This window comes from Sus scrofa, chromosome 6 (assembly GCF_054392235.1).
Source record: "Sus scrofa isolate SSC_HxYL_T2T_F1_AM1 chromosome 6, Sscrofa_HxYL_maternal_Yorkshire_Landrace_v2.0, whole genome shotgun sequence".
In the NCBI taxonomy this organism is placed as follows: domain Eukaryota; kingdom Metazoa; phylum Chordata; class Mammalia; order Artiodactyla; family Suidae; genus Sus; species Sus scrofa.
Window position 1 is genome coordinate 73,545,915 of NC_139388.1, and position 21,545 is coordinate 73,567,459.

A 21,545-nucleotide genomic window follows, 5' to 3' on the forward strand; every position below is an offset into this window, starting at 1 on the left:
ACATTCTGGGCACCCAAGTTCGTCACTGCCATTAGCATTTCTCTCTTTGAGGGAGTTCCCATTGCAGCTTAGTGGGCTAAGAACCCGACTAGTATCCATGAGGAAGTCCTGCCTGGGGCCATGTGGGAGAGTCCCCTGTTTCTTCATGGAGTTCCCGTCGTGGTGCAGTGGTTAACGAATCCGACTAGGAACCATGAGGTTGCGGGTTCGGTCCCTGCCCTTGCTCAGTGGGTTACCGATCCAGTGTTGCCGTGAGCTGTGGTGTAGGTTGCAGACACGGCTCGGATCCCGCGTTGCTGTGGCTCTGGTGTAGGCTGGTGGCTATGGCTCCTATTAGACCCCTAGCCTGGGAATCTCCATATGCCACGGGAGTGGCCCAAGAAATAGCAAAAAAAAAAAGACCAAAAAAAAAAATTTTTTTTAAATAAATAAATAAATGTTTCTTCAATAACAAATCCTGCTATCAGTACCTGGGCCTTACAGGGCCAGAAGAGGCCACATAGTTTAGTTAACATTCTAATTTTGTAAGAGGTCGATGAATTGCCAAGGTAGAAAAACTGGTCTGCAGCAGAGGCTTGACCAGAAACGGGCTTACATTTGCAGTTTACCACCAAGCTTCAATTACGCTACAAGTGCACGGTTTTCTACAGACAGATGGGGCAGTATCTGAGAATAGCAGAAGAGAAGGGACACAGAAAAAAACAAGGAGGAGAAACGAGAGTTTTTTGTTTTTGAGCAAATCACGAACCAAGAAAATAACAGGACCCAACAGCAGCAAACGTTAAGAGGAAATCTCTGAGACCTGAGCTCAGCCATCCCGGCTGCTCTGACTACAGGCAGGCGGGGCCTTCTCGACACCAGCGAGGATGGCTCACAGTGGGCAAAAATTCTTGTGGCCAATAAAGGATGAAGCAAACGTTCTCCATCGTGAAGAAATGAACCTTCTACTTAGCAAGCTCCTTCACGGCCCCTTTTCTTCTCAGGCCCTTTTGAGAAAACACATCACGCTGAGGATCCATCAAAGAAAAGGAAAGCCCAGCAGCAGCTAAAGAGACTCCAAGGCTAGACCGAGCCCCTCTGGGCCGAGCCACAACTTCCGCCTGCCCTCCTGGCCCAAGAGAACATGCACCCAAAGCGACCATCAGAACATTGGCCAAAGGTTTCACAGCAAGAGCCAGGCCCTCGTCTTCTAGTCTTTCCCTCAATCCGAAAAACCATGAAAAAGGTTTAGAGAATCTCTTTGGCATTTAAAAATATTGTCACTGCGTCCTCACACTGGACAATGCATGTCTATGCCTGAAAAACACAGACTCCATGGGAAAGACAGCTCCGCGATTTCACCTCCACGGCAACATCCTCACCTCTCCTTCCAGCCAAATTCGGTTTGTTTTAAGGTCTCAAGAGTTCCTGAAGGCATGTATCTGGTTCCGACAAGGAACAGTTCACAGGCAATTAAGACACGACCCCAAAGATCACCAGATGGGGGTCAAGCAACTTGAATTGTTAGAAAAACATCTATCACTTGATGCGCTGACCTGCTCGAGCAGACATGCGCAGCAGGAGGTGCTGTGGAATGAGAAGGGCCGCCGCCCCGCTTGGAGCCTGAGTGTGGCTCATTTGTTATCTTCGCAGCATCGCCCCACATGGCCTTATCTGTGTTCACTCCCTCGTCTTTGTTTCCCCCAGAACAGCAGGTCCACTGTCGCTTCCACCTCTAGAGCCCAGACAGCGCCTGCACACATTTAAAGGCCGAATATTTGTGGAGCGGAGAAACAAACAGCACAATATATTCTGGAGCCAACACTCCAACCTACAATTTTAAATTCTAGTTTTTGATTATGTTTTGTTTTCCATGGCTCCACCTGCAGCACAGGGAAGGTCGAGCAGCAGCAATACTGGATCCTTTAACCCACTGCGCCAGGCCAGGATCGACCCGCACCTCCGTAGAGACCCGAGCTGCAGTCAGATTCTTAACCCCCTGTGCCATGGCAGGAACTCCTCTCATTATTTTTCTAGTCACAAAATCCTGCTTCCTCACCACTTGGCTCCATCAACTTCTGTGTATTAATTCAATTCAACTCAATCTACCCCTTGCTGAGCCGCAGTGATGAGGACAGCGCTGTGAGACCCGCGCCGGCCATCAAGCAGCAGCCGCGTGCAGAACAGCACCCGGGGCCACCCCGCACCCCCTCCTCTCACCCCAGGGACCCCAACTGCCTCCTTACAGCCTAGCGACCTGTCCTCTTCTCTCCCGTCTCCAGCCGCCCTCCTAGCACAGCTCCCCCTCCCGCAGCAGCTCCCCTGCAGCTCCCCACCTCCCACCCCCAACGACAGGGCCAGACGCTTAGTTCTGGTGCCTTTCCAGCCCTGGCAGTGACAGGCCTGACTGGCCACCTTGTCTGCCACCTCTGCCGCTGTCCCTCATCAGAATATCAACTCACCGGGCCGCCTTCCCCTCATCGGTGACTGCCACAGCGCCAGGAGCCCTCTCCCTACCCTGCCTTCAGGGGGCCCCCTCAGGAACAGGAAAGATCTCGCCCAGAGCCTCCTAAATTCTGTGTGCAGCCACGATGCCCGGTGCCCTCGCCTTATCACGGCCTAGCCATGCACTTGTGACTGGACATCTGTGAAACCATCCAAGCCATACAAGCCATAAGACCAGAACGCTTATTTACCACAGCACAGCCACTATTTTTTTTTTTTTTTTTTTTGCTTTTTAGGGCTGCACCTGTGGCACATGGGGTCTAATCGGAGCTGTAGCCACCGGCCTACGCCAGAGCCATAGCAACGCAGGATCCGAGCCTGTGACCTACACCACAGCTCACGGCACCCCTGGATCCTTAACCCACTGAGTGAGGCCAGGGATCGAACCTGTAACCTCATGGTTCCTACTCAGATTCATTTCTGCAGCACCACAATGGGAACTCCAGCACAGCCACTATTAATCCCCAAAAATCTCTTCTTCTTGACTCTGACCTCCAGCCCCCTCAACCCCTCTCCCAGCTCTGTCCTGATTTCCTCAGGTTCTGGACATGCCTCAGCCATCCTGACTCTGCACCAACTTCCTACCTCAGCCTTTCAATCAAGTTGTACCAAGAATAGCCCAGTCCTATCACTGTCCACATTAAAAGTATGTAGCTTTTCTTTATTTCCTAAGAAGTGAAACATAATGTTTAATGAGTTAAAAAATACAGAACCCAAATCTTTCTCCTGCCTTTGGGCTATTTCTTTTTGGATTTTTTTTTTTTTTTTTTTTTGGCTTGTTAGGGCCGCATCTGTGGTATATGGAGGTTCTCAGGCTAGGGGTCGAATCAGAACCGCAGCTGCCAGCCTACACCACAGCCACAGCAACGTGGGATCCAAGCTGCCTCTAGGACCTACACCACAGCTCATGGCAATGCCAGATCCTTAACCCACTGAGCAAGGCCAGGGATCGAACCTGCAACCTCATGGTTCCCAGTCAGATTCATTTCTGCTGCACCACAATGGGAACTCCTCTTTTTGGATTTTGTACTAAGTGTCCATCACTGTGCTCCTTCTGCCCCTCAACAGAAAAATTCCCTGAGGGGAGTTCCCGCTGTGGCCCAGTGGGTTAAGAACCTGACTGCAGGAGTTCCTGTTGTGGCTCAGCAGAAACGAATCTGACTAGGAACCATGAGAAAGAGCTGAGAACCTTCACCGCAGAAGGGCAGTAGCTGAGTCTTCACGCCACGTGCTCAGAATGGCACCGGGCACAGAGCAAGGCCGCACCACAGCCCCCCAGGCCTCTGGACTCAGGCCCTCCTCCTGCTTCTCACATCTCCTCAGCTCACCCTTGGCAGAAGGGCAGAACCCCGTGCCCTGGCTCTGCTGGGCGAAGCACATAGGGGCCTGCAGCTGGGAACCCCGTCGTCATCCCTGGGTGCAATCAGGGCTGAGAACCAGGGCTCCAGACACGGTGCTCTCAGCATCTCTCACGAGGACGGTGGCCCTCACCCAGCCCCATGGCTCTCAGGGCCTGGAACATGGATGCTGGGTCCCAGCTCAGAGTCTGACGTGGGCGCAGCCTGGGCACGAGGGCATCTTGAAGTTGTGGGAGATTCAAATGGGCGGCCAGGTTTCAGAGCCGTGGCTCCCTTCTCTCCTCGGGCCCTGGTCCCGCCAGACTAACCCTCAAGGACGGCCTGGGGCCCTGCCACTCCCACACGCATACACAGGCCATTCCTGCTACTTCCACCACATAGAACATTCTCGTCCTCGGCCACCGCATGCACTCCTCCATCCAAAGATTCCTTCAAACTGGGCAGCCGGCTTCTAACCAACCGCTCACATCCGTCTCTGCCTCTGATATTCCATCAACCTCCATCAGCTCTGCCTGGTGAAACCCTGTCCATTCTGCAAGCCCCAGCCCCTGCTCAGAGCCCTTTCCGACCCACTGCCGCAGAGCAGAAGACAGGCTGTTCGCCCCAGCGTCCCCGTGGGCCTCACTCGCTGCCAGGAGTGGAGAAGCACTCAGAAAGGGTTTTCGATCGCGTGGCCACTACCTCCTCTCTAGGTTGCCTGTGGCGACAGCATCCGACTCGAGAGCTCATTTACACCCACCACCGAAATCAATCAAGGATGCTGCGCTGCCAGGCAATTACCAAGGTTAGTGACGACTCTGGCAGAGACCACAGCAGCTCCAGAATAGAGGGTGTTCCCTGCCTAAAGTCAGCTAAGTTCCCTTCCTTCTGGATAAAGAAATCAATGTTATTTTAAAATCGTGTTTCTAAAAGCTAAGCGAGATACAAAACACATCATCCGAATAACGGAATGGAAGATCCGGCTAGAGGAAGGATGCTGGCAGTCAGACGTGGATAAAGGGGTTTCACAAGCACCCGGCAGAGCCTCATACAAGGCAGGTGTGGAGATGTAGGAATTCAGTTCAACAGAAGGAGAAAAGGACGTCCTTCCTCTCGCTTACCCGGTGTCGTGTTATCGAAGGGAAATCTACAGCTGCTGTCCAGAAACTGACAATGATGCCCGGCTCCGCACTGTAAGAACCTGCCCGTACAGACACTCATCTGAAGGAGAGGGCCTCTCCTACACAGGCATGCAACACCTAACCGTGTAACTCCTGACCGCCTACCTAAAAAATCATCTCAAACCAGCGGAGGATGATATAATGTGATGCGAGCAACTGAATGACCCACCGCAAAGTGTGCCTAAAAGCAAGATAACCTAAACAGATCCTTGGACTGGGAGCTCCCCTGGTGGCCTAGTGGTTAAGGACTCGGCGTTGTCACTACTACAGCACGGGTTCAATCTCTGGCCTGGGAACTTCTGCACGCCATGAGTATAGTGGGGAAAAATTTTTTTTTAATTAAAAAAAAGATCCTTGGAATGTTTGAAAGGGATTTTAAAAGAGGAGGGTGGGGAGGGGAATGGCAGGAGGGAGGAGGGAAACGTGTGAGCCGATTATAAAGACAGAGAGGTCTAATGAGCAAAACCAACTGCCAAGGTCCGGATGTTCTTGGGTCAAAAACTGGGAAGCTGGCAAAGCAGCCGGGCATCCCAAAGGAGGCTCTGAAAATAACTAACTTCTGTTCTTGCTGGAAGACTGGAGAAGGTCATTTCCATGGACTGAAGTGCAAGGGGAGACACCAGGCCTTCAGAGGCCACCCCCTCTCTCTGCCACTCCAGCTCTGTCTGGTGGGATCCACAGTCCCAGGCGGGGTTTTACTGGGAACACAGGAACGCAAACCACGGGCACCAAGAGCCCAGTGGCTTCTACAAGCAGAGCTAGTTCAGTTTTACATAATGGTACATGGGTTTTGGATGCAGGGCAACTGGTTTCCTTCATAAGAACTCGTTAAATTCATTTTCTAAAACTTTCCTGTCAAAAATAGATAACCAAGCCTGCTTAGCACTGCTACCTTAAAAATTAGAGGCCCTAGATAGAAAAAGAAAAGGACTAATTTAGGCTGACCGTGCCTATTTGGGAAGTAGCTCATTAGCAAATATGTGACATGTGACAGACTTCAACAGAGGCTCCCAGAGCAGACCTGGGATGATGCAAGGGGGGGCAGCATAAAGCAGTGCCACCGGCATGGCGAATAACACTCATCAACATGCATCTCTGTGGTCTAGAAGGTTCTGTGTTATTACTGCTGATGAGAAAGAGGAGGGAAATAAGTTCATAATTAGAACTTACAAAGGGAAAGGGAAACCGAGAACTCTCAGAGCCAAAAGGACACGTGTGGGCGCAGGAGTCCACAGTCTCACCTTTCTTACACCTGCCAATTCTTGACCTGGAAGTAAAAGGGTGGGTGGGGGGACCGAGGCGGGTGTCAGCTCCAGAGTCCCTGTCAGACACACCTGTCAACCATCAGAGAGTTTGTCCCTTCCCCCTTCCTTCTCCTTTTATTTCCCAGACAAGAACACAAAGACCCAAAGAGGGGGCCAACTCCTCTGAGGTCTCCCAGGCGGCCGCCCCAGGGCTCCTGCTCTGGGCTTGGCACATTCTCTCTCAACCACAGGCCTCTTCTTGCCCACGCCCACCGGCCCTGACAAAGAGTTTCCAGAGAAGAGAGAGGAGTGTGACACGGCTGCTCTCGTCCTCCCCTGAGCGCCAGAGGCCTGTGTCTCTGCCATGTCTTGGCAAAGTCAGTGTGGCAGCAGGACCTCTCCTATTGTCAGAAAAGAAATATTCCTGGTGTTCCGGGGGGGGGGAGGGTCATGAATTCTGATCATTTAATAAAATGATCCAGAATGACAAAGTATACACTTAAAAAACAAAAACAGGCTCTAGGAGGAGTTCCCTGGTGGCTCAGTGGGTTAAGGACCCAGTGTTGTCACTGCTGTGGCTCTGGTTCCTGCACTGGCAAGGGTTCAATCCCGGATCCCTGGCCGGGACTTCCACATGCCATGGGTGTGGCCAAAAAAACCCCGAACAGGCTCTAGACACAGTTGAATCAGTAAACGTGGCGTCAGTAGCCATTTTCGCTCGGGCAACAAGATGGGACTGTGGTCGTTCTGCTCAGTTCTCTTATGTCTTGCTTCTTTTTGACTTGCACTTCCCCCTGCCTCCTCCTTAGTAGTTCTCTAGTATATGTGCTTGGCAGCTCTGTTTCCTACTGTTGGGATTAACTACATGTCAAAAGACCTAGCCCTTTGCAAGGGAAAAAACCACTCCCAAAGTCACCAAATGGTGGGAGCACAGCAGAGGTTGAGAGGAGCTTGAGAGGCAGTCAGAACAAAGACGGCCTGAGATGAGCAGACAGCCCTACGAAAGAGATGAGCCAACAGGTCACACTGCCTTCCAGCGAGTGTGGGCAGGTGGATTGGTCCGAGCAGCCAGGCTAACACGGGCCCTGCTGGAGCCTCTTCCTCCTCTCTGGCATCACTCACTCTCTCAGCACAGAACACCTCAACCACAGTAAGTATTAAGTGACATTGGCAAGGAATGGGCTTTTTAATTTTCTCTCTCTCTCTCTTTTTTTTTTTTTTCTTTTTCAGCCACCCCACAGCATATGGGGTTTCTAGGCCATGGATCAGATCCGAGCCACAGCTGCGGCAACATTGGATCCTTAACCCGCTACGCCAGGCCAGGGACTGAACCTACGTCCCAGTGCTCCAGAGATGCCACCGATCCTGCTGCACCATGGCAGGTACTGCAGGAATGGGCTTCTTTAAATTGGGGTCTAGAAAATAAAACCACAGACAACCGGACGGTGTTGGCTGTTCCCTCCAGGGGAAGCGACTGAGAAGAAAAGGACAGGGAAATAGCCACTTCATTCTGCTGGCGTTAGAACGAGCACTGGCCTGCGCTGGTTGAAGGAGAAGCCTCCCGGATTGCATCAGTGAAGGGGTGCAGCCAAATGTGCCAACAGAAGTGATCTCGGGATCCTGGGGGTGGGGGAAACTAGGTTTCTCTTCTGTTCAACCCAAACTATCTATCAACTGTCTATCCACCTACCTACATACCTATCTCCCTATCTGTTTTTCTATCTTTTGTCTTCTTTGGCCACACCCACAGCACATGGAAGCTCCCAGGCCAGGGAGCTGTGCCCTATGCCAGACCTGAAGCAACGCCAGATCCTTTAACTCACTGTGCTACAGTGGGAACTCCCAAACAATACTTTCTGACGATCAGCCTTGCTCCAGGCCCTGGGCTGTGTTCTGGGGATGTAAGACTCTGGCACTTAGCTAACACACAAGGCACGTCACTTAGTGATCAGGTTTAAGCTGTCTTCCCTCTAGAATGTCAGCTCTGTGGGGACAAGGATTTCTGGGCCTTTTTTCAGTTCACTGCTGTGTCCCTAGTACATTAAATGGTGCCTGTCAGAGTGCTGGTATTTCTCTATACTTTTATGAAAGAAGTGAATGAATTTCAAACGGTAATCTAAAATCAAGACTGCCCAAGGATCCTGGTAGAGAACACAAAGGAGTCATCCTATTTTCATGCTCACTTGCCATCTGCCAAACCCTAACACCAAACTCCAGAAGTGCAAAGCTGGAGACACGGACCTGGGCCTGATCGCAGAGACCCTCTCCCTTGTGACTGCCAAACATCCTGCTTCCTAACACCTCCGCACGTGGCCTCCACGTGTGGAAAACGCACTGGAATTTACCCATACAAACATATTTGGAAAAATGTCCTACAGCAGGTGCTGAAACATCAGCCCTAAGTGTCACTTAACAGCTGCAGGGTATTAGGAGGAAAAGAAGAAGAAGAAAACACGACTAGGAAATACAAAAACAAAACAAACAAAAAAACCAGGCTGGCGCTCTAGTGCATGTGGCAACCAACTGGGGCTAGCGAGGCCATTACCTAAGAGCAACCTGCGATTTAAGACAAGCATGCCAGGAAGGGAGACGCTTTAAATGAGTTACTTCCTCTCAAGGTAGTAGGGTCCCATTTTTGACCTCCTGTTTCCTTCCCCCAACCCTGTCTTCTAGCTACCAGGCTACTCGGCGTGTTTCGCCTGTGAAAATGGAAAGCTCTAATGTCACTATGCAGAGAGCGTTCCGTGCGTGCACATTGAAACGGACTCCAGTTCTGTTGCTAAGAAACTGCAGAAGGAAAGGGTTTTCCATCCTCTTCGTTTATAAAATAACCGCTTTGTCTTTGGGAGAACAAACGCAATCTCTCAAGTCCCCTTGTGCCTTGTTCTCATTTTTTAAACGAACAGAGAAAGAAGACAGAGTGGTGGAGAGTGTATGCTATCTGCATTTTTTTTTTACTTGCCCTTGAAAATGAGATGGAAAACATGGTTTCAATAACCCACTGCTCTAGTATTTATTAATCTTTCAAGCTGAAGATTCTCCCCAATGCGCCCTCACTTCAAGCAAAAATGAAAAATGTCCCATAAAAATTACTCTTTGATTTTAAAAGATTATCCTGGGCAGTGAAGAATAATTGGGGGTGCTTGTGTTCAGTGGGGGGCTACTTCCCAGGTCTCTTCTGTCCTGCAGCCCACGGCCCGGGCGCCCACACCGAGCATGTGCAGACAGACAGACACATGGAGCCCCAAGAACGGCATGATGTACTGTTGGCTTTCTTTAAAAAACAAAACAAAACAAAACAAAACACTAAAATTAGGGCCTGGGATAAGGAACGTAAAAAACATATTGGTTAAATAAAATGCAAAAAAGAATGACCTTGTTTAAAAAGAAGGTGAAAAACAGGCAGACTAACTTAACTGCTTTGACCACAGTACAAAGAGGAAGCCTCGAAAGCAATAAAAGCCAGGGATGTGAAAGGCAAGGTCACAGCTGAATTTGTAGCTTTAACCCAGAGGGGACTTCTGACATGAAATACTGAGGTAAATTTTTGAAGTTACCTCTCCCCTTCTAATGCCTGGCTGATTTCATTTACTGAGTATCCTAAAATACATTTCTGCTACAGCTTGTTACACAGTAGAATCTTTCTGCAAACTAACTGACAAAATGGATTACCTTACACCAACTTTTCTGCACATATAATTGATTTTTAATTTGATGTCTCATTTCCGAAAGCTCCTGACAATAAACTCCACTCTGTCCAAGCTATTGACTTCTTTAAACAAGGATTTGATTCAAAGGCTGATGGGGAGTCAATTATAGGAAAAAAAATTACCTGAAACATTAGGCAAATTTCATTTGAATCTACATTTTCCTTTTTTACTACTAAGGACTGGTTTTTACCATGGACCATAATAAGAATATATGACATGAGTAATATGTATAGTACTTATGTATAAGAAGTATGTCCATATCCACAATTTCTCTTATTTTTTCCTACTCTCATATCTAAGAATTAAGCTGCTCATAAGAAATAATACCAATTGAACTTAAAATCTGGGGAAGAGTAATCAGTAGCGAGAGAAAAATCTACTTTGATTCAACATCAAATTTACTAAATACCTACTACGTGTTGCAATAAATATACCATGTCTGCATTTTGGGTTCTAAGCAAATTCCAAGTTTTTCAAATTAAGATTTCTTTAGAAAGTGAACACTTCAATGGTATGATTCAATTTCTGCAAGTTTATAGTTACATAAAATGATGTATGGAAAGGACCACATCAAATGCTCAACAACTCTGGAAGTCTGGCCATTCTTAAAATAAACAGAATACCACTAAGCCTTCCCCATGTTGAACATATAAAATTTAAAACTAAATACCAAGACGACGGCCACCATCAAGCCCAGTGTTGGTAACTGCCCCCTGCAGGAGGCTCTCTGCCCCCCCCCCCCCCCCCCCCCCCGCCAGCTTGCACCTCTGCCACCTCCTGCTGCTATAGGACCTTTACTTCGGTTTGGCTGTGAATTCCATTTCCTACAGCTGCCATACAAACAGTAAATACAATTCCCTGTGTGTGTGCTCCGCTAAGCAGCAGCACTGTCTTGTGGCACATCCAGAGGCCCGGCTGGAGAAGCGTGAACAATGAAAATGATGTTTTCTCTAGCAGATCTTCCAAAAAAGGGCACAACAAAGGCATCTGAGGAGGCTGCTGGGGAAAGGCATGGCAAGAGCTGCGAGCTCAGTGTGAGGGATTCCTTGATCAGCCACACGGGCTCACTGGATTACAGATATTTTTCAGAAAATTAGTTTGCCGTGTCATGTCATTTTTGAAAGAGAGATTTTCACTGATAGTTACGATAAATTGAGCTTTAAAGTGAAGGACGGCTCAGATGTTTAAAAATTTATGAATCTGTAAATCCATGTACCTGGCCAATTAAGGTTTATTGCCACCACGGATTAACAATCCTTGGATAAAAACTTCAGAGGTTATCTGTTTCTACCTAGGCGGTTCACCTCAAGGTATTACATCAAAATTGGTATGAAATATTTAAAGGGGAGCAGATTTCAAGGTAAAAAAGACAGTCACGCAAAATGAAATGGAAACACTGCGGGAACATCCCAAGCAACAAAATTCTCTACCTTCTACGACACCTGGCGTTTTGCAGAAAGCTGATGCAACAGGATGATAATTCCAAAACAAACACGGCCAAGTGGCTGGAAGGCAAAGGGTGAAATGCAGGGCTCAGTGAAGCACCCAAACTTACAACCTTGCAAATCAGGCCAAACTTGCAAACACAAGGAAAATGCAGGCCCTGAATTTTAAAAAGAATTCAATTAACATCCCCAGTATTTCCATAATCAACAGCTGAATGCTAATTAAGAGCAGAGCATCAGGCAGAGAAGGAATCCCAGTGCAATAAGCAGCAACACAACGGTGGCAAATGCTACCTTCAGCTTGCATGCATAAATAAACAGAATTAATAACTATCCAAGCAAGGAAGGGTGACTTAATCTGTTTCGTTTAGGCGCAGTTCAGCCTGGGGCCTTTGTGTTATATTTAAATGTGTTCATCATGTTTAATTAAAAACCTAATAATCTAGGGTTTTGTATTTTTTTTTTTTTTGTAAGTTCTGATCTGTATTTTCCTCCTCTTTCTCTTCTGAAGTTCTACTGATTTGGATGGCTTCCTGAAAAGGAACAGTATCTTCAGCATAATGTAAGTGAAACTGGTTAACCAACTCAGTGTAGCTCCCCAGCATGGCAGCCAGCCCCTTCTTCTGGCTCCATCACCGCCTTACCAGGGCGCTCAGAAAGCTTCACGAACTGATGCAAAAATGCTCCTCCAATCTGCCCTGGCTTATTCTGTTTGCCTGAAAGACTGCCACAAGCTAGTTACTAAGGCGTTTCTCACAGTCTCTCCACTAGAGCAGAGTTCATTTGTCACGATCTGGCCTAGAATTTGACAGAAATTGCCACAAACCTGGCTTCAGTTCCACAAAATTTAAAATATCTCAGCCCTGGAGTGCCCATCGTGGCTCAGCAGTTAACAAATCTGACTAGCATCCATGAGGATGCAGGTTTGATCCTGGGCCTCACTCAGTGGGTTAAGGATGTGGTATTGCCGTGAACTTCGGTGTAAGTGGCAGACGCAGCTCGGATCCCCCGTTGCTGTGGCTGTGGTGTAGGCCAGCGGCAACAGCTACGATTTGACCCCTAGCCTGGGAACCTCCGTATGCCTCGGGTATGGCCCTAAAAAGACAGGGGGGGCGGGGGGAAAGGATCTCAGCCCTAATGAAAGGCCTCCTACTCTGTACCTGTGAGACCTACGACCTCAAGAACCAAGAACCGGTGATTTACCTGAAAGCTGGAGGAAGTAAACCTTTTTTTTTTTTTTTTTTTTTTTTTTTTTTTGCTTTTTGGGGCTGCACTCACGGCATATGGAGGTTCCCAGGCTACGGGTCAAATCGGAGCTGTCGCCCCGGCCTACACCACAGCCACAGCAATGTGGGAGCCAAGCGAAGTATCTACACCACAGCTCACGGCAACACTGGATCCTTAACCCACTGAGCAAGGCCAGGGATCAAACTTACCTCCTCATGGGTCCTAGTCGGGATCATTAACCACTGAGCCACAAAGGACTCAAGGCTGATGCATAATTATTAACTATTATAAGTTTTAAGGTGCTAAATTGAGGATGATGTCAATTACAGCAAAGAATCTTTAAAAACAGTAATTTTGCCTCTGGAGTTGTCGGTATTCCTCAAGCCCCTCACTGGCAGAGACGTTATTCTCACCAATGAAGCGTCCTCACTCTTAGTAAGTCTACAAACTAGGAGGACAATCTACTGAGAAACGAGACAGTGAGGCACAGAGCTGGTGTCAAGGCGGGAAGGGAACAGGAAGAGGCTCCACTCAAGGGACCAACGGGAGCTGGAGCTGCAGGTCAGGAGGGGGGTCCGCCCCTCGGGGGCCTCAGAGCTTCGGGGACCTTGAAAACGGTTGGGGTCTGAGATATGGGTCTGCTCGCAGAGCAAAGGACCCACAGGGCTGGGGGGGTGTGCAGGCCGCCCACTCCCAGAAGAGCCAGGGAGTCAGGCCTCTGGGGTTCCTTCCACCAACAGCCGCACTCAAAGTGTTCAGTTCACATCCGCGTAGAAGAAAGCGAGTTCTCTACCAAAGGAGTTAGGTCAGAGGTTGGGTCTAACTACCTCACCTACCGGAGGCACTGAAATTTAAAAACAACGAGAATGTCCAAGAATACAGAACACTGAGAAGGAAAAAAAGAGGTACGTCCACATATGGATCTGAATTGGATCTGCTTAACCTTGGGACTCCTGGGGTGAGAAAAGGTGGGAACTTCAACAAAAGAGCGCCGCAGGCACAGAGCAGGTGTTTAGTCACAGCCAAACCAAGCTAAGGTTAAGCGTCTTTGCTGGTTTGGTTTACGTGCTCTGTTGCCACATAAAATGATTCAAAGACTTGATTTGAATACATTCATCTGCCTATCAATGACTCAATCACTCTCTCACTCACTTCTGAGGTTTTACAAAGTGAAGCTTAACTTCCTAGGACTAAGGGAACCATTTGATCCCTAGGCTCTGCGAGCACTGGATGGCTGCCAGAACACTTCTCAACACTTACCCCAAAGCAAGAGGCAAGCGTGATAAAAATGAGCCCAAACTGACCAGGGTTTATGCAGTTAAGGATCATCCTCCAGTACCCAGCACGGGCAGCACTGTGGGGTCAGGTTTCATTTTCCAGAATTAAGCTGGGCTTTCCCCAAAGTGTGAGACCCTCCCCCACTTGCCATCCACCAGCTGCTAAAGTGGGGGGTGGGGGGAGGGCAGTGGGGCCGTGGTCCACAGGGAGCCTAATACAAGCAAGTGCTGAAGGAAAAGGAAGCCAGCTTTCCTTTAAGCATGATTCCAGCTTCTGCACTGGAATCTGAAAATTCCTGAGGGAATGAAAGGTCATGGGAGAAGTGAGGGGAGAGGGGAGAGAGTCCTGGCCAGTGAGGGGACGGGGAGGTGACAGAACAGGAAGGGGGAGTGGGGGAGGCACCAGAAAGAAGGAGGAGAAGAGAGACCAAAAGCAAAGGGAGGTGAACTGAAGCAGGGGCTTGCACGGCACAGCCACACTGACAAGGACCTAGGATGGGGCACACTGTCTACGTGCAGCCCTGCTTTTCATCTCCTTTTGTCTTTTTCCACAAAGGCTTTTTGCAGAATTTTATTTTATTTTGGCCGAGTCTGTGGCATGTGGAAATTCCCAGGCCAGGGATTGAACCCACACAACAGCAGTGACCCAAGTCACAGCAGTGACAATGCCGGACCCTTAGCCCACTGCACCACAGGGGAACTCCTAAAAACTGTAAAATTTTATCCATCAAATCTCTTATCTCTTCACATAAAAGTTCCATGATAGAAAACAATACCAATTTGACTTAAAAAAAAAAACTGAAGTACAGTTGATTTACAATGTTGTGTTAGTTTCTGGTATACAGCAAACAGCAAAGCGATTCAGATATATATATATATATAAAATACATACAGACACACATACAAATACATTCATTTTCATATATCTTCCATTATGCTTTAACCACAAGATACTGAATACAGATCCCTAGGCCATACAGTAGGTCCTTGTTGTCCATCTATTTTATACATGTAGTTGGTATCTGCTAATCCCAAACTCTTAATTTATGCCTCCCCCACACCTTTTCCCCTTAGGTAACCCTAAGTTTGTTTTCTATGTCTGTGCATCTGTTTTTGTTTTGAAAAGAAGTTCATCTGTATCACTTTTTGGGGGGACCACCAGGGAACTCTTGTATCACATTTTAGATTCCACATATAAATGATATTACATGGTATTTGTCTTTTTCTGTCTGACTTACTTAGTACTATGATCTCTAAGTCCTTCCATGTTGCTGCAAATAATATGATTTCGTTCTTTTTTTCTGGCTGAGTAGTACTTCATTCATCTTTATCTATGTTTGCTTCCATGTCCTGGCTACTGTCAACAGTGCTATGAACACTGGGGTGCATGTATTTTTCTTGTTTTTTCTTTTTAGGACCACACCCATGGTATATGGAAGTTCCCAGGCTGTTGGTTGAATCAGAGCTATAGCTGCCAGCCTACACCACAGCCACAGAAACACGGGATCTGAGCCACATTTGTGATCTACACCACAGCTCGTAGCAATAAGGAATCTTTAACCCACTGATCGAGGCCAGGGATCAAATACGTGTCTTCGTGGATACTAGTTGGGTTCGTTACTACTGAGCCACAGCGGGAACTCAATATTTTGAATTAGGATTCTCTTTGGATATATGCCCAGGAGTAGGATTGCAGGAGCTGTGGCAACTCTATTTTCAGTTTTGTTCTGTTTTTTTGTCTTTTATTTTAGGGCCACACCCACGACACATGGAGTTTCCCAGGCTAGGTGTTGAATCAGAACTGTAGCCACCGGCCTACACCACAGACACAGCCACACCAGATTGGAGCCGAGTCTGTGACCTACACCATGGCTCACGGCTCAAAGCTGGATCCTTAACCCACTGAGCGAGGCCAGGGATGGAACCTCTGTCCTCATGGATGCTGGTCAGGTTCCTATCTGCTGAGCCACGACTGGAACTCCTTTAGTTTTTAACATGTGACATCTTTAAGATGTTTCCATCTCTTTACTCACCATATAAAGTTTGAACAATTTATATTTCAAAACAGTCTGATGAACTGAAGAGACTCGGGGATACTGAAAAGGCCCCCTACTACCAACCCTCAAGGACCACTGAGTCCCTCCCGGTCCTTCCCTCTTTCCTCTCCGCCCTGCCCGCCCTCACCCCCAGCCACTCCATGAACAGTTCCCTGGGCTCTTTGTTCAGTACATGCCCAGGATCTCACCGCCTCTCACCACTGCTGCTGCTTGCTTTTTAATCACGAGGCGGGCCTGGACTCTCCTAACAGAACCGGCGGCCCTCCTCTCCTCAGAAGCTGCTCAGGCAGAGCAGATGGCAAGGCCCTGAATATGGGTCCACAGGCCCCCGGACTAACCCGACAGGGCCCCCCCACCCCCACCTACAGCCCCCGCCCCACGGACACCTTCCTGCTCCTTCTCCAGCACGCCAGGCAGGCCTTCACCTTAGGGCCCCCAGAGCCTCTCCACACAGAGCCTCTGTTCCAGTCGTACTCCCCAGGCCTTCCTGCGCCTCCTCCCATGCACAGGCCTACCTGCCTAGTGCCTCCTCCGCACACAAACCATCACTTGACACAGAGCTTTACAGACGGTCCCCCTCCTAAGGTGGGACCATGGGGTCCCCCTGACAGTGCCCAGCACAGCACCTGGCACATAATAACTGCTCAATAAATACTGCTGAGAAAATGAAAGAGCAGGATCAGGAAAGCACATACAATTTTTAAACACCCTTTCTTAGCATATTTTTAAATACAGGCGAAGAGCTTATAATCAGTCAACACGAGTAGCAGTGCCAGCCTTCATCTTAATCTCATCCAGCCCAAAGGGCAAATGGAACATTCACACTGAAGACTGCATCTGCAAACGCCCAAGTCTTTCACAGGAATTCCTTCCAAACATCACGAGCTAGGGAATGTAGCTTTATGAGAACTCTTTTTGCTGGGATAAATATCCAGGGCTCTGAAAATCGGTATTTGTGGGTACATTTCCAGCTCCCCGCTGTCTTTAATGGGCCACAAAAATAGAATGAATACGTAAGATGTGCTGTATTTATTTAATCAAGTCTATGCTTCCTGCTCTTGACTAATGTCCTTCAGCAGGTTAGGGATCCCACCACCCTTCAAAATAAAAACAAGTACCAGCCATACTCTAGGCTGAGTATCAACTGGTTTTGAAATGATTTTGTCTTAATATAGGGAGGTATCCAAAGCTAGTTTGCACCCAAAACAAAGAACAAACCTAAACTATTATTTTTTTCTTTTTTTTTTTTTTGCTTTTTAGGGCTGCACCCGCAGCATATGGAGGTTCCCAGGCTAGGGGCTGACTGTGGTGCCGGCCTACACCACAGCCACAGCCACGGCAGATCCGAGCCGCGTCTGCGACCTACACCACAGTTTACAGCAGCGCTGGATCCTTAACCCACTGAGCGAGGCCAGGGATGGAACTCACGTCCTCATGGTCACTAATCTTATTCGCTTCCACTGTGCCACGACGGGAACTCCCAAACTAGCTTTCTTAAAGAGTAACTATTAATTTCTCCTCTTCCTGTGAAACCTGGGGAAATCTTTCCTGTTATCCACGGAACCATAGCTTCTGCACAATAATGAGGCTGGATGGCGTCTTCCCTCGCCTGGTGGGCACCATGACAGTCTGTGCACATGACAGGTCTTTGGGACATGGTGAGAAGCTAGAAGCTAGCCCCCGACGGCCCCGACCCTGAGGAAGGCCCCCGCCAAGCTCACCACTTCATCCTCGGTCCAGCTCTTCTCAATCAGCTTGGGCACGGGCTTCTTCACCAGGCGCTGCAGGGCTTTGCCGGCATCATAACCGCTTTCATGGAGCTACAACAACAATTTCAGTACGTTAACTGCACCGGATAACAGAACTGGAAGCAAATCAATAAAATGGGAAAACGTCTGTCTTTACCCTAACAGAGGAGCCCTGATGAGGGCTTACAAACTCGGAGTCTGTTTACTTGTTTACTTACTTATGCATGCTTTTTAGGGCTGCACCCTCGGCATATGGAAGTTCCCAGGCTAGGGGTCAAATCAGAGTTGCAGCTGCCGGCCTGCACCACGGCCACAGCAACATGGGATCTGAGCCACATCTGCAACCTACACCATAGCTCACGGCAATGCCAGATCCTTAACCTATGGAGCAAGGCCAGGGATCGAACCCACATACTCGTGGATACTATTTCGGTTCATAACCCACTGAGCCACAACAGGAACTCCCTCAGAGCCATTTTAGTCAGCGTGATAATATGATCTTTTCCAACCACCCTCCAGTTCCAGCTGTTCTGGGAGAGGAAGAAACAGGTAAGGCAGGGAACATTCTGGCAATGGTAGGAATAGAGGTAAGAGTAACAACAACAAACACATACTGAATGACTGGCCTGGGCCATTGCTAAGTTCACTCCATGCACTCGTTCTCTCTCTCAATCCCACAAGGAAGGTATTCTCTCATTTAATTTTATGGGGTAGAACTACCATCACCCATTTTGCAGATGAGGAGGCCAAGGCGCAGACAGGTGAGGTGAAGGGGCTCTCCACACCAAGGTCAAAGCCAGCCACCGCAATCTCTACTCTGGTTCCATGTTCCCCCACGTGGCCTAAAGACATGGTGGATCATGTTCTGTCCCATCAAGTGCCCAAAATACAAAAGCTGTAAATCTAGCTCTGTGGCAGCAGGCTAACTTTCTGGTACATAGAAAAGACGACACTGGTTTTACCTACACAGTCCTTTTGGGACCAGATGCCCACCTGTCCAAGCCAGCGAACTTTTCTGCCTCCACATCCTGTCCAATCCTGGTCAGTGCCGGGCACCAATGACCCCTGTCTGTCCTACAGAGGTCCTTCTGGCCGGGGCTCCCGTGACCCTACCCAGTCCTTGCTCCCGAGTCTCACCTTGCAGACACGGAGAGAAGTAGCCGGTAGGAAGTTCCTCTTATTCAGCTGACCTCCCCAAACTGGGGCTGCCCGTTCAAATTGTTCACGGGAAATCTAACTTCCCTTTACAAAGCTATTTCTCTGACACAAGAACCTGTTTTGGCTAAGACCTGTATCTCCTGTACCCGACACCAGTCTCTAGCACAAGGTGATACACAGAAATCCTTGTTAAATGAAATACTTGGTTAAATTAAATTAATACTTGTTAAATTAAATACTGTTCCTATGTAGACCCAACCCAAATCTAAATCTCAGCAGCTTCAGATTCATTAAGCCTGAGGTTGACTGTGGGTCTATTGGGTTCCAGGCCACATTCCAGAGCCTGGGGTACAGGCAGTGAACAAAATGCTCTCATGCAGGAGACACTCTCTGGCCTTTTCACTGGTGCCTCCATGTCGTATTTGAACAGTTCTCAAGAATTTCCTGAGTACAAGGAAGGTACAAACCTTCCCAAGTCACAGGTTTTGTTTCTAGAAACTTACAAACTAACAGGGATACAACACGCACACGATGAAAAGATTAAGCAGTTTGTGATAACTAGCATCCCCTGGGTGTAGGCAGAGGCGACAGACTTGCCCAAGGAGGAAGCCCCATGTGGACTTCCCTTTAAGAGAAAAGGTTAAGAACCTACAATCTGCCTTCCCAACAACTGCGGTAGCCCCAGGGCTGGGCAAAGAGTAAACCCATGACAAATACTTGTTTGTACATATGTATGTATGAATAAATAAAATACAAGCGGTACATAAATAAAAGCGGGGTCATACACAGCAAGTTGAACTACTCAACTGCTACTGAAAGGGACACCACAAATACCCAATTTCACTGTGCATTTGGCAAAACAAAGTTATGAAAATAAAATTTTCCAAGTTATTTTCATATTTTAGAAGATCCAATTTACTTTATTTATTTTTTATTTATTCATTTTTTTTTTTAGGGCCGCACCCGAGGCATATGGAGGTTCCCAGGCTAGGGGTCCAATCGGAGCTATAGCCACTGGCCTACCCCACGGCCACACAATGGGGGATCGGAGCTGCGTCTGCAACCTACACCATAGCTCACAGCATCCTTGGATCCTTAATCCACTGAGCGAGGCCGGGGATCGAACCCACAACCTCATGGTTCCTAGTCGGATTTGTTTCCACTGTGTCACAATGGGAACTCCATGCTATTTTATTTTTAAAGCAGTCTAGTGATGGATGTCATAAAAATACCTAAATTAATACCTAGCATTCGTGTTCATTACATACAGAATTTAACACTGGTCATTGTTTTGTTTTGTTTTGTTTTAAGGTAGCTGACTTATTGGATAGTCTGGATTTAAAGTAAATTGGAATCTGGCCCTAAAAAGCAAAATAATAATAATAATATAAAAAATAATAAAAATAAAATAGCATACTATATAAATACTATACTAAATAAACTACACACTATACTAAAATAGTATAATTTGTAAATGTTAAAATACTATGATTTTGGAAATGTCCAATCTGGCCTTCTTTCAGAAGCATGCAAAATAAAAAAAAATAATGTTAGATTTCCATGCTTTGCCTGATATCCAGAACAAGCAGATACTGGCCAAGTTCTCTAACGTAATGAATACCTCCAGTGAGAGCTTAACAACATGGATCAGAACTGAGTAACAAGAAAGACTGCACGACTACTTAATTTTTTAAAAAGCAAACAAAGTATCATGAGCAGTGATGAACTCTGAAATCAAATCAGGTTGATCAAATCAAAACTTCGTAATAAAAAGCTCAGGAGAAATTAACTTTCATTAGAGGTTATTACAGGAAATGGGGTAATGTCCAGGAGAGTGATGAAAACCTACGGCCTCTGGAGCCAGACTATCTGGATTCAAGTTCGAGCTCTACCACTTGCCAGGTGTGTGACCTTGGGCAAGTTACTCATCCTCGTTGGGCCTCGATCTTGTCATTTTAAAAAATGAGTATAATAATAACATCTCTGTTTTAGGGCTGTGGTGGGGATGATATTAGGAAATACATGTAAAATTGCTTAGATCGGTACCTGGCACACCGTAGGTGGGTGAGTGTTAGCTATTTATTTTTAAAAGAAAACAGAAGAAAAAATGAAGGAAGCTGTGCCTACTCAATTTTCATCAATTTTCTAGAGCAGAGAATAGCTTTTTGGAGACAGAAAAGGATTGTTAAACTATAAACAAAACCACTTACATTTCACATAATTACCCATGTTAATAATTAATGAAATTTGATTAAAAGTCTGGTACAGTACACAGAAAAATTAAAAATCTTAAACCTTGCATGGCTGATAAGAGGAAATTACTCCTAAGAACATAAGGCCCCTCCAAGAGTGAACCAGTGAATGGAGCTAAGTCATTAATCGCTAGGACCGTCCTGCCTTCGGGGAGCCAAGAAGAGCTTTAAATGAGCTGGAAGAACCGCCTGGAGGGACTCACTGAACTTGGGGGTGCAGGGTTTACTGGCCAGCTCCTGCTTGCACGACGCCCCCAGCCAAATTCCTAGTGGGGTGCTTAGGAGAGAAAGTTTTCCACTAAACACATCACCACATTCATCTTTCTTTTATAAGCTTTTACTTCAGATCTCACTTTCCCCTGAAAAAGCTGTTGTGATTAATGCAGCAACAACCTGAAAAACATCAGATCCATTGTCGGCCTGTC

The 21,545-nt window shown here is 47.5% G+C and overlaps 1 protein-coding gene across 8 annotated transcripts in view; it reads right to left on the reverse strand.

The window, feature by feature from the left end:
- Positions 1–21,545, reverse strand: part of RERE (arginine-glutamic acid dipeptide repeats) — a 403,553-nt gene that overhangs the window by 74,167 nt on the left and 307,841 nt on the right. For all 8 annotated transcript variants that reach the window (XM_084962664.1, XM_084962662.1, XM_084962666.1 and 5 more), the window contains one exon: positions 17,684–17,782. In XM_084962664.1, the coding sequence (XP_084818790.1) occupies positions 17,684–17,782 (99 nt within the window). The remainder of the gene's footprint in view (positions 1–17,683; positions 17,783–21,545) is intronic.